The 14,360-nt window shown below is 31.9% G+C and overlaps 1 protein-coding gene across 1 annotated transcript; it reads right to left on the bottom strand.

Moving 5' to 3' along the window:
- Window positions 1-5,203: 5,203 nt before the first annotated feature.
- LOC111709490 (coadhesin) lies at window positions 5,204-13,857 on the bottom strand. Its single transcript, XM_023483160.1, has 13 exons — window positions 13,775-13,857; window positions 12,637-12,684; window positions 12,087-12,177; window positions 11,119-11,224; window positions 10,129-10,179; window positions 9,013-9,118; window positions 8,401-8,468; window positions 7,951-7,994; window positions 7,470-7,516; window positions 6,905-6,980; window positions 6,005-6,082; window positions 5,583-5,617; window positions 5,204-5,321 (listed from the first exon to the last, which is right to left on the bottom strand). The coding sequence occupies exons 1-13, from the start codon at window positions 13,851-13,853 to the stop codon at window positions 5,290-5,292; spliced, it is 861 nt and encodes a 286-aa protein (XP_023338928.1). The 5' UTR covers window positions 13,854-13,857; the 3' UTR covers window positions 5,204-5,289.
- Between the last annotated feature and the right edge of the window lie 503 nt (window positions 13,858-14,360).

Genomic DNA, 14,360 nt, shown 5'->3' with positions numbered 1-14,360 from the left:
ATGAAATGTTCAAATGAAAAACTCTCTGTAACTGTTTTTATAGATTTTGTTATTTATATTTTGTAACTTTTAACATAAATATTTCGTAATTATATGTTTTGTTATTATATGCTTTGTAATTATATCTCATGTTACTTAGCCTCTCTTTGTTCATCAGGGTTACAAGAAATTACACGAACAGAGCCTGCAATTAAAAAATAAAATGTCAACCATGTGGTTAAGGATTTAAAACCTGGATTGAAGCTTTTAAATTGTTGGCTCTGTTCATGTAATCTAGGCTTATTTTATTCCAGGATTATACCAGACCAGAGATTTATTTTCTCTCAAAATTTTAGAGAGAAACAATTACGCTTAATGTGTAAGTGTATCAGTTGAAAAATAAACTTGCATCAGCTAAAAGCCAATTTTAGAATACTTTTTAATTAAAGATGAACAAAACATATACCCAACAGTCTTGCCTTCTTCCATTCAAAGTTCAATTGGATTTTGGAAATGATCTTCTTATTTTCCTTTTCATTTTAACTTGCTTGATACTTGCTTTGTTATTTGGATATTTACTGCTGAAACACAAGCAGAGTACAGCAGATCAAGCCAAGAACTTAATAGTTCTAATCAATGAAGACATCTTCTACCTTTACCTTGGAATGTTGCTGCCTACAGTAAGTTTTTGATTCATTAGAATCCGGATTCGGATTGTGAAATTATGTTGATCTAGAGATCATCCATAAAGTGAGAACCAGCAAACTTTGGTATAGGAAAACAAAGTTCTTAGTTTCAATTGATTTTCATTTAAAAGGGGCATCCGTGACGTCATCTGCATTTTCTTCACAAAGTACGCTAACACATACACTGTAACTTTGAGACCGGCTTTTCATTCAACATTTAATAGATATACAGTTCTCTGTCCTCAATGATCAGTCAAAGGTTCATAGGGTACCTGTGTGAATCAGGAATGTCTATTTCTTTTCTCTCCTTTCAATAATTCCACTAAAAAACGGGGGTTGAAGACGAAAATTTACAATAGAAAAACTTTATGTTTTTTATGATTTGAATTTGATTTTTATTGTAATCTTTTTTAAAAGATTTTTGAGCAAAAGCACTATTTATGATCTTTTTTTCCCTAATTTTCCATATATCTTTTTCACCTAATTTCGTGTATTGATATTTCAAAATAATTTCTGCTATTTTACATTAATGATCATAAAAACCACTGATGTCTCCAGTTCAGCGTTTTTTACTTTATAGGAACTACTCACTTCATGAAGTGAGCGGTTTACTCCTTTTAAAATCCTTTCTAAGCCAAGAAAATATCTTATAACTTTAAATGCTTTAGGTTTGCGTTGGTTGTTGGAGAACAGTTCTATTTCCGATTCCAGTGTACATTGCCATGCTTGCCAGATATATGTACATATATTTATTCTTCTGTATATGCCTTCTCTATCAAACTTCTTCTATCTTTAAACTCTGTCTCATTGTAGAGGTAAATGTTTAAATAATAATTGTTCAGTTAATTGTCCACAAAAAAAATTAATCTTGGTCTTAAAAATCATATCCTTACAAGGTGAAAAATTGGGTGTGACCATTTATCTACAAAACTTGAGCTTGATGTTACCTGTGACAGCTTTAAAATTGAGACATAAGAACTCGGTCCCTCGATATCAATTAATTATCTCTGGGATTTACAACACAAAATTTCCAAATATTATGACTTGAATTTTAAGCTAAACATGTTTCAAAATTACAAAGTAGTTTTTACCATGGACTTAATTATTTTTTAATAGCTATACTTTTCTGAAGAAAAAACTAAAAACTGCATCTTTATCTTAAGCAACATTATGTTGCGATATTAAACACTTTTGTTTAAGTATGAAAGGATAATGGAGTTTGACCAGGAGAGACTGAAGCGTAGTTCCTTCTTCACAATAACTATCATGGGTCTATACTGTATTCTACTGTATAAACATACACAGAGGTACTGTTTTTATTAAAATATGAAATATGAAAAATACAAACGAAAAGCATTGTAAAGTTCAGCAAATTCTGAATTAATCCTAATCTACTAATGTTTAGGTATATTTACAAGAACTGAGGCCTATTTGGGAAACTGTAACCCTGGCGAGGGATTCGATTACTGTTTGATATTCAACATGATCATATTCCTTCTAAACCTAGCAGTATTCCTTATATCTAACCTAATCGTTAGATGCTATTCCAACCATCAAGATGGACTCAACTTCTCCTGCCTGCAATATATTCAATGCTCATTAAGTAAAACGGTTACAATTGGAAGCTTTGCAGTCCTAGGGTTTATTGGTTTGTTAGTTCTAGTTAATGAAAAACCATCTGTAGAGTTATATGGTAATGTCATCATTTACTTCACCTTCAGCTTTCCAGTTGCTGGACTCCTGTTACATGTAGTGAAGGAGAAAGAATTCACCTTGCCCTATGTGAAGTCACAGATTCTAAGGATTCAAACCCTTATTGGGTGCATGCCTACTCAAGTAGTCCCTGAGCTACCAATTCAATTAGTGGCAAATCCAAACACACTTCGCATAAATGTTCAATCAATCAATCCTCAAGATGATGGTGGCATATTTGTGGGATAGGCATTGTCAAATATTCATTGGTGATAAGTTGCACTTCAATTGTTTAGCAAATGAAACATTTCATTGGATAAATGATGGTACTGCAGTATAGTACAGATCCAATTATTTTACAGCTATAGAATTCAATTTAATAAACAATGCCAAAGCTCCTTTGGATGGACAGGGACAAAAAGTTTACTAAATTAACAGTTCTAAAGTTCCATTAAACAAACAATGCTGAATTAAATAACACTAAAGTGATTAAAGTTTCATTGAGTTAACAGCTCTAACACTAGGATTTCCACCGGAAAACCGGGTTATTTTACGTACGGAAATTCCCAAGTGGACCCCAAGGCATCCGTAGGGGCCTTGATTAGGCTTCAAGGTGTAGGGTTTCCACGCCCTGAAGCCAGAGATATATGAGGCATTAAATACATTTAAACGTCATCTTTAAAAACTATACTTTATATGCTATTTTAAACTCACTTCTTTCAGAAATGGACGTGCAGTTTTGGCTCTGACTTTATCAGGTTTCTTTTGTGCCTAAATTACAAATTCTACTTAAATTTTTTTCGAATTCTCATGGTTTGATTTAGGGTTTCCATTCGCAAAACTTTTGCGCAATTTTGGCGGAACGTAACGCAATATTTTTCTTTCTTTGCCCATCAATTTTGCGCAAAAAAACAACAATTTGCGCAATCATTCGCAAAAGTCATTTCGCGCAAAATTGCCCTATTCCGCTTTTGCGAAACTCAAGTTTTGCGCTATTCCGCAACAAGAGTTTTGCGCAAATCCGCAATTTCGTAAAAATCAAACGGTTGGTGACGGTGTGTGTTTCTTGGAATTCAATTCTGGAAAAATCTTGTTTTGGAATGTCTTCCTATTGGTAACTTTTACATAATTGACCAATGACAATTAAGAAGAGTTCAAATCTCACAATTTTCTCGACAATTTTAGTTTTGGACATGCATATTTCCTAAAAGTGGATTCTTCAGGCATTGGTTACAGTCTTGCATTATTTTTTATGAGATTAAAAAGATTTCAGAAATTTGATTAAAAAAATTTAAGAATACAATTCATACTCATGATTAAGCAAAGCTTTTAAGGCCGGGTCACTTGAAATTATTTAATAGGATTATAATATTGCCAAGTTTCACACTCTCTAATTTCTATTTTATTAATTTTGGTCCCTTAATTTAAACTTTTTGTAACTGGAAGTAACCAATTGAGTGTAGTATAATCGTTATCATACTCGTATGTTAATATTTTTTTTGTATTTAATTCTAAGCTTAGAATATCAATTTTTGACAATGTGCCTAAAAAGTTACATTTTGCGTAAAACTTGCGGTTTTGCGCAAAAAAAATTGTGCAAAACTAAAATTCCGTTTCATGCGCAACTTTCGCAAAAAATATTTCCGGTTTTGCGCAAATTGCGCAAAAAAAATAACGCAAAACTCATTGCGTTTCATGCGCAAAAATAGCGCAAAAGTTCGCAAAAATAAAATTTGCGCGAAAATAGCGCATATTTTGCGCAAAAGATTTAGCCATTTCGTGGAAACCCTAGGTTCTTTAAATAAATAGATATAATAATGTAAACACTAATCAGCTGTACATTCATATGGTTTAAAATTACAAGTATATCTTACATCAGGAGATTCAATAAAGCCTGAAGTTACAAGCTCCTGCTTGAGCCTTCTTTCTTTCAGAGAAGAGGAGCTTTGTTGTTTCCTTTTTTTATTTTGGAACAGGTTACTAAAATAAAATTTTAAAAAAAAATCTCCAGTTTTGCATTGTTGCCGTACCCCAGCAGTCCAGCCCATGTCCATAAGAAACTCCTCTCACGTCGAGCACCTCCGGGAAGTTTTCTCCTCTGTCGTGAGTCATTGTAATTTCTGGGCCGAGCAATGTATATTTTTTTGTGAAGCTGGGGGGAGGGGCAGGGGTCATAAAATTCTTAAAATGTATGATATAGATTTTTTTTTTTTAACATTAGATAAAAAGTCTCCTTTTTCGGTTATTTTTGAGATTTTTTCGTTTTTTTAACATCAGATAAAAAGTCTCCTTTTTTCGGTTATTTTTGAGATTTTTTTTTTTTAACATCAGATGAAAAGTCTTTTTGCGGCTTTCTGGTTTTATATGTCTTTTAGTTTGCTTTTATAGTTATATATTCATATAAGTGTAAAGTCATTTCATTGCACCTACGTTATAAATTAAAGATGAAAAGTCTGCAACTTCGCTTGCAAAATTATTATTCGATAATGTTTTTGATTAGACCATAATCATTGGAAAGCTCTGCGAAAAGCAGTATATTACAGCAATGATACGAAGTTATAATGAGAAAATTTTTCTCTCCACTTTTTGCAAATGATATATACTATTGTTCATTTGTTCTTTTAGTATTGAATAAAGTTGTTAAGAAGAAGTTTAAACCTTGCGGTCACTCTGGTCCAGTGTGTATGATTTTCTAGTCAAATAATGAGAAAATTTAAACAATGACTCATGTATGTTGCTTGAAGTCTTTTCTCCGGCAAGATTGAGGCCTGATGAAGATTTAATGCCATCAAGTTACCAAAGAAGAATAACACCATCAATTTTAGTATAATATTCAAAATCTTGAATGTATATTTTAAAGATTTATTTAAAAGATAGTATATTTAATTTTGATAAAAGATATATGTTTTCACGAGTTAATTTTTCCAACAGTCTACTTTCTTCTGCCCCATTTTGGTGCTTCAGCTAAAAATATAAAAAAATGAATTGTTATTACTCCGATCTATACATAAGGAATGAGATCAAATTCATGAAGAGTTACTGGAACGTTTTTTTGACCTCGATCCAAGAGTGATTAGTTGTTTTTGTTTAAAAACATTAATATTCGTATCAAGGGTTTTCAGAAAAAGAATTTATAGTTGAAAGCAAACCAAATTTTTATCTGTATTGTATGCCCCTCTCTCTCAAGAATGCAAATAAATAATCTATAAAACTAATTCAACTTACTTGGACAAGGGCCACCATCGCATTGCCCATTCTCACTGAAAATTAATTTTTGATTTACAATTATCAATTAAGTTTTTAAGGAGTGCAATGACACTAATTACTTGCCGTAAAATACAAATATCAAATATTAAAATATCAAAGTTCTGTAACATCAGGTTGCAAAGAAAAAAGGACTGTGAAATCATATGCTGAGGCAAGTGTTTGGTTCCTTTAAATTAAATTTACAAATCATGTCTAAAATTTGTAAACAAAATATTTCATAGTATTGATTTTTTTCTTAATAAATTAAGTTAAACAGAATTTATATTTGAAATAGTTATGACCTTTGGTTGCAAAGATACAGGAATCATAAAATCAGAGTTGTTAGGAAAGTCTCAATTCCTTTGTTTAAAATGTAATTTGGATAAATTGTATTGGCTGACCTAGTAGGTCCAGTACATTTGTCCGGACTACAGTTAGCACCATATCCAGCAGCTGCAGTTGGTTTACATTCACGGGTTCTAAAGATATATGTATTAAAGAGAAAGAATTTTTTCATCCTTTTTAAAATAAATCGTTGACGTATTTTTAAGTTACATCACGGGCAGCCGTAGTACATTTGAATTTCCGAGCCAGGTCAACATTTCCGGTCCCAGTTTGTACTGTACCTAGCTCTATGGACAGGACTAGCCGGTGCAACAAGGTTGACGCGGTCAGACTTTATGCTTCATATAGGTTAAATTTACTTTTACTAAAGGGGCAGAGGTGCGTGACATTCCATTAAAATAGGGGAATGACCGATGCACAACGGTGCCTTCATTTTCAAGTTTGGTTAGAGCAAAAATGGTGATATATGTCTTTAAGTTAATAATTTTAAATTGCGGTTTCTCTGTAAAAATGACTGAAGCAGATCTTATGCATCACAAACGACGAACGCAAATTACTGAATTAAAGACTTTTTAAGACAGTAAAATGATGCTGTATTTTTTAAATAGTACAGTTGGTACTCGGACATACGACGTTTAAAATATCAATTGACATTACATTCACAGTCCCTTAAAGAAAAAAATGATTAAACTTAAAACTCGGCATTTACAAAAATAATAGCTGTAGTCTAGATTGAATGCTAAAAATGTTATACAGGGTTAATCATAAAGGATTCGACTCCTTACATTCGTGGTTTGCAAAATTTAAATTTACAGCTTTCATTGCTAAATCATTTTATACATGAATAAAGTCAATATTTAAGTCCGAAGACCCTTTGTGAATAATCCTACATCATCTGTAAATATTCTTAAATAAAAAATTATTTCTTTAAAATAAAACTCAATTTATTCACTAACTTTGATTTTGTGCCCGGACCACATGTAACTGAACATGGCCCCTCCTTCCATGGACTCAACTCACAACAGTTTTCAGCTAGTAAGTAAGTAAGTAATTATTTATTTATGAAATATAACAAAACATACAAAATTAAGTGTTTCAGGAAAAAATATTTTAAAAAAAGTTGCAGGAAAGGAAATTTATTTTTTACATCACATTTGATATAAAATATTATTGCTCGTGCATTCATAAGTCCAAGGTGGTTCTTTTCATGTATAAAAGATCATTGAAAACTCTATATCAGCTGTCAGAAAAGTTTTTAGAACGATTTTAATCAGTGCAGTGTTATAAATTGAAAAACAAACTGGTTGGTACAAATCGATGTTCCTTTTTACTCCTTTCCAAGGAATAAACTAAGAACTTGCATTGATTTGTTTACAAAAAATGTACAGCAGTTTCTGGGAGGAACGTGAATCTTCCTTCCTTATTTGTAAACAAAGTTTCATGAGAGTTCCTGATATATATTCCTCGAATTCCCCTCCGAAAGTTAATGAATGAAATCTAGAATTATAAACTGGATTCTACCTGGAATATCTTTTGTTTCCTCTAAAGGTTGTCCACAATCACAAGGGCTATTAAAACGTTAATAGATAATTTTACGATGTAAGGTTTCCAAACGGTATTTTCGAGCTCAATTTTGCTCGGATTAGCATTTTTTAATTTCTATATCTATGAAACCTGATGTTGTAGACTTTTGATATTTCAAACTAAGATAACTTAATGCAACAGAATTCATAGTTTGAAATATCTAAGGTTCACGACATTCGGTTGCAGAGATATAGGAATTAGAAAATCAGAGTTTGTGTAAAAGACTCAATTCCTTTACGTATGGATCTCTAATTGGATTATAAGATTTGATTATATAAATATTTGCAACTTCAAAATTTGCAGAGATATTAAAAACTCTATCCAGATTCTAATTTATTGAATGACAACGAAATATTTCAAATGTTTGATATCTCCAACAAGGTTGAAGATACATAAAAGGCAGACCGCATTTGCTTACCCTGAATATCCAGCTGCAGGCTTGCATTCTCTTGAACGCTTTGACTAAAATACATTCATTTTAATATAAATGGAAAGAAGCTGATTGCCTGAGAATGAAATAACGACTAAAAAACTCAGTTCAAGTCTTCTTGGGTTATGTCTATTTTGCAAATATCCCAACAAACGATGAAATATCTTTTTTTATGAACCGTGATTTTAATAATTCAAACAGATTAAAATCTGTAAAAACTTATCATTTTTTAATCACTTTTAATCATCTTTGCAGGGACATAAAAGGATTAAATTTGTTTAAATTTTTCGTATTTTAAAACTGTAGAAAGAGATCTATAATATTCACAAAGATGTTGATGAACCGTGCGATTGGGATTAGCTCGATCAATGGGATGTTGACTTTAAATCTAAAAATCTGTATGCCTCCCATCGAATAAAAATGGAGCTATGCACTTACTTGGAAGGGTTGGCACTTGTTTGGAGTAGGAGGGAATTCACTCCATGGACCCAGGGTACAACAAGGTTCTAAAATATAGCTCGGATAAGAAATTGAGTCCAATGTTACGTTAAATTGATAGCTTCCATGTTTTTACTCTGTGACTCCTTGTATTTAAGAGATATTGAGAAGAACATAAATGTTTTGAATTTAGAATATGGAGCTTAATAAATTTATTTTTCCCATACTTCTGTGTAAAGTACGAACAGAGCAATAAGATCATACAGTATTTAACGTAGTGGATTCTGCATTGAAATACCTTAATTAGCTAGTTTTTTTTAACTATTGAACTATGATTGAACATGATACCTGGTACAAAGAGTAGACAAGAAGAAGGGATTAAAACGGCAAAATAATTCTTGTATTATAGTATGTTGTCTATTTTCTTTTGTTCCATATTTTCCGTTTGGTTGTCAAATTGATTTACAAAGCTAGTTTCACTTGTTGCCAAACAATTGTTTCAGAATCTGAAGGCTCTAAACCTTTTAGCTTTAATATTTTAATCGGAGATCTTTGTACAACACAGAGTTGATAGTTTGAAGTGCCAAAGGTTTACAACATGAAATATTTTACCCAAAGTTTTTGTTTTTTCTTCGTTTGGCTCTCCTGAGCATTGAGCTCCTTTGACACAAGGGCCTCCATCGGCTTCTTTACATTCTCTATTCCTTTTCTCTGTTACCTTCAAATATGATTTATTAGTAAAGTTTAGAATAAAAATGTTAAATTAAAGAGTTTGTCAATACAATAAAGGGTTCGACTCTCCATTAGATTGTACAGTAAACTATGGAATTTAAAGACGACTTTAAGACTCAATTTGGGTTATATGTTAGTTCAATGAACATGAGACACGTCAATTGTACAGTCCCATGTATTAAAAATTAGTTGATTTGCATACCTTTGGTAAATCTATTTGCTTTGTAACAACATCAAATAATGTGGTAGGAGTTTATATCGATACAAGGATAACGACTTTATGTTTAAGCTCTGATTTCTAACAAGCTTTATTTCATGACATCAATTCGATCGAGTTATTGTAATAAGTATACTAAAAGATCAAGAAAATAAGGTTATTTGTTTATTTAGATGCGATTTCAAACACAGCTCTACAAAATGGGAAGCTGTGTTCTCCAGAAAGCTTTTTTTAAAATGAAAACAGAAATTAAAAGATGTCGATCCTCATTTTATTGATATAAACGCCAATTTACCCATTCACTATCTTTATCGAATCATTATTGTAAAATCGGGAATTGGAAAAATCTGCTCTTTAACTATGTTAAGGAGTTCCTTATCAGCTTCTGAAGTGAATTAAACAAAAAAAGTTAGATCCAGTTTACATTTGAATTAACATAAGTGAAACTGACTAAATATTTAAAGCATCAGACTTTTTGTAAGATATAAAAACTGTAGAAACGTTTTTAAGATCATGAGCATTGAGCAAAACAATATTATTTTTATAGCAAATAAGCCTTTCTCAAACTTAAACAAACTCAAATGTTCTGATTCCTATATCTTTGCAACCTCATGGTGTGAAAATTTGATACTTTAAAACTTTGATGACTTGATCCGACAGAATTCCTAGTTTGAAATTATCTAAGCTCTACGTCATTGGGTTGCAAATATATAGGGAATAAAAAACAGAGTTTGTGGCAAAGACTCGAATTCCATTATAATATTTGAACCAAACCCAACCTCGCCACAAGTTCCACCGGGCACCCAGGTGTTCCATGGAGACCATGCACACTAAAAATTTGAAAAATATTAGTTGTTAAGTTAATAAAAAACAGTTGAAGAGCCATCACCTCCTCTCTGAAAGCGAGCATGAAAAGTTTTGAGAGTATGGGTTTATACATTTTGCTATGACGTCAAAGTCTGCAACATCCAACAAGTATGGGTTCACACCCTTTTCTTATGTTAGGTGTCAAAGTCTACTACAGTGAACGAGTACGGGTTCTCACCCTTTGCTAATGATATATGTCAAAGTCTACTACAGTCAACGAGTATGGGTTCACACCCTTTGCGAATGGTGGATGTCAAAGTCTACTACAGTCAACGGGTATGGGTTGACGCCCTTTGCTAATGGTAGATATCAAAGTCTAATATAGTCTACAAGAATGGGTTTTACACCCTTTTCCAATAGTGGATGTCAAAGACTCCCATAGTTTACAGTCCACGAGAATACTTTTACTGAAAATGTTCTGTTTATTTGAGAGCTGATTATTTCCTTGTTTGTGCATAGTGGATCTATATTAAGTTGTAATTGAAAAGTCCTATTATTTGTATGTACCACTGTATAATGTGTATAATGAAAGTGTTATAATTAAAGTATAATTAAACCAGCCCATCCAAACACGTCATTAATGGTATTATTATAATTATTCATGAAAACTGTACATTTTAAACATAAACTTTGTGAAGGTCGCCTGCTACTTACTAGGGCTAGGGTTAATACAAAATTGCTAGAATCAACCCTAACAGTTTGTTCATTATATCGATCTACCGAAAGCCTCTCGAAAACACAAAAAAATTTGTTTCAAGAGAATGTAAGGGATATCTATCAAATGATTATGTTCATAGCATCCTGTCCGAAATGCTTCATTAAGTTCGATTTTACGAACGAAATGTGAGGGTTTATTCTAACAGCACGATCAAGATCATTCTTATAACTAACAAAATGCTTACAGGTGGTGGAGTTGTTGTGGTGGTTACCCACTCCGTAGTTGTTGTTGTGGTCCAAGCTGTTGTTGTCGTTGTGGTTGTTGTAGTTGGTTGACCCCAGCCGGCACCACTGAGTAGGGTTTGGTTAAGGTTGATATTGTACAAGGTTACTCAGACATGACTGAGACTATAACGACGATCCCAAACTCATGAAATAGGAAGATTCGGAGATTTAATTCGATGAATGCATAGATTAATAACAATACAGGTAGAACAAGAGATGTCGTCTTTTCAAGATTTAGGGGGTTTTTCGTACAAAAAACCCTGAGTCAGAAGCCCAAAAGAGTTACGCGCATGCCGCGTTGAACGTTAATAGATTGTCAAGTACAATAGATGGCAACGTAGAATTAGTACACTCTCAGTACATCTGTATTCTTACGTCATAATTGTCAACAATTGTATGTTTTCGACAAAATTATTAATAATATTGATAATGAAGTGCTTATCTTATTGTAAAATAAGTTCAATTTTGTGTTCTTTATTTTCCTGTTTTACACTTTTTTTATTTAATCTTGGAAAACATGTCAACTAAACGGAGAAAATATTGTACTCCTTGTTATATTTGACACTTGTGATGTAATGCATAATTAATCCATTTCTCTGCTGCCACCTACTGTACTTGATAATCTATTTAGTTAAATGACAAGAATGATATGTGCTTAACGCCTTTTGGCTTCTGCCTCAGGGTTATTGTGAACGAAAACCCCCTAAATCTTAAAAAATCTAGTGTTTTATCTGTATTGTTATTAATCTATGTATAAATGTAAAAAATAACTCAACAAATAATGAACAGTCGTCTCTGAAGTCGCATCTTTCTTGGACATGCCTGTGTACACCGAAGACAGGTTTCTTGTTGGTGAATAAAAGTTTCTTTGAAAGAAGTGTTGCCAAAATAAAAGTATCTAGAAAAGTACTGTATGCATATTGTATACCCATTATCACTGTAATCCTCTCCAGGTTCTTCTGATTCCCCATCATCACTGTAATCATTTCCTGGTTCTGGCTTTGCAGGTTCTCCAGGGGCTAAAACGGTTCTTGGTTTCTTAGATCTTACTAATTACGTACGCGTCTAACATTGGGCTATCTTAAAGTTTTTTTTTCAAAATTCATTAATTTTCACATAAAAACAAAAAACTTTAAATATTCAGGAGTAAAGGGACTACAGACGTAACTTCAAGTGACTCCAATTTATAAAGCGCCATGTTAGATTCACAACATTATCCGTAATACCTTTATTTGGCCATTTCTACCTTGAAATGTATTTAGTACTGAGAATTTCTGCCACTTTATAGAGAAACCACAATTTAAAATAATTAATTTTCAAAATGACAATGATGTAAACCTCATGCATTCTAGATCAGACAAAGCTTTTAGGAGCCGTGGTGGATAAAACACGCCACTACTTTAACAATAAATGTCGGAAAATTACATCTGCAGTCCCTTTTAACAAACAACAAACATATTTCTTTATTTCTTTGTTACCTACTGAATAGCCTACTGGTTCAGGAGAAGGGGGTTCAGATCCCTTTCCTTTCAACAAATTTCTTTTTCTTAAATACAGCTTTTTAAAAATAAGTTATAAAAATAAATTTTAGAAAACAATTTCTGTCGACCTGAATCTCCCTGGAGAGGGGGGGGGGGACAGGTTTATCTCATAACGGAATTCTATCAGATTCCTGGATAAAAAGTCTCCTTTTTCAGTTATTTTTGAGATTTTTTTTTTTTTAACATTAGATAAAAAGTCTCCTTTTTCGGTTATTTTTGAGTTTTTTCGTTTTTTTAACATCAGATAAAAAGTCTCCTTTATTCAGTTATTTTTGAGATTTTTTTTTTTTAACATTAGATAAAAAGTCTCCTTTTTTCGTGCTTTAAAAATGATCTTCAATCTTTAAATTCCGTATATAAAATGAGAGAATGGTTGAAAAAAGTTATTTAAATTCTATAATTCAACCAAACAAATTTCCTTTTTTTAATTTTAGTGTAAAATGAAAAAGTTATTAAAGAATATTACAAGAATAATACAAGAACCTGCACCTTTTAAGAAAGGAAGGGAAGGAAAAAGTAGGAAATATTTACATAAATTTTTTATTTACAGAGTTGTAAACAAATTATAAGAATTTAAAGACTACCTCCATTGACTTATTTTTTTGTAAAAGCTAAGTAATGATGTGATAAAGTAAGGAATTAAAAGTATCAAACTTTGTCCGAAGCAGATTATTGATCAAACCCATGTAACTTTGTAGTCTTATTTTCAGTTAGACGTTTACTGTACAACATATCAAAATAGTGCCTAAAATGGCAGGTTTAAATTTCTTTGAAAGTCTTTGATGTCCGCCATTAACCCCTCTTTCCTCCCAATAAGCCCTGTGTACGTAAGTAACTCGTTTAAATTATGGTAAAATAGAAATAACAATGAACACTTGCCTCAAACTTCTATATTCGTATCTTCATATCTTTGCAGCCTAGTTGTCGTAGACATTCGATATTTAAACATTTTGGTTTTGTCAAAGTTTGAAATACGAAATATACTATTGGTTTGCAAGGACATAAGAAATACTAAATTAGATTATGAAGGTGTGTGATTTTAACTCTTTTGAAAAATAAAAAAAAGAATTTTTTCCTTTTGTTTCCACTAAATAAAACTTTGAAGAGGCAACATTCAACAATGTAAAGAACAAAAACCATATCATCCCTAACATATCTCTGCAAATAATGGACAACATTATGATTTAAACAGAAAAAAAATATGAACTTTTTTGGACATATTGCGTCCCACAAGTCCTTAAAGTCCTTAATATGTTTTGATTTTATTTTTAAAATAATATTTAGCTTGCAACTTGTTTTCGAACATTCCTGGAAAATATGAAAATGTCGTCTTCATTACCAAAAATCCTCGAATAAATGTTTTTAAAAGTAACTCTCAGATCATAACAATTAAGACATATTATGAAAAATCAACTGTATACAAATGTGGCGAAAAATAATCGATGACTATAGGGTGTAATATCTGAATGATTTGTTCGAAATTAAATTGATTTATTTACGGTCTTTGTCGTATGTTGCATCTTTCTGAATTTGTATGGACACTACGTTCTTCGGTATTAGTCGTTTTTAACAATTTTCTTCTTATAGACGCAACAGATAGAAGTAAGATTAGTAGCGATCAAAAGCCTATACCCTCTTTCATTTTTCGCGAACACTCCCTT

This window comes from Eurytemora carolleeae, unplaced genomic scaffold (assembly GCF_000591075.1).
Source record: "Eurytemora carolleeae unplaced genomic scaffold, Eaff_2.0 scaffold698, whole genome shotgun sequence".
Lineage (NCBI taxonomy): Eukaryota > Metazoa > Arthropoda > Copepoda > Calanoida > Temoridae > Eurytemora > Eurytemora carolleeae.
This window is presented reverse-complemented; position numbering and strand designations above follow the sequence as displayed.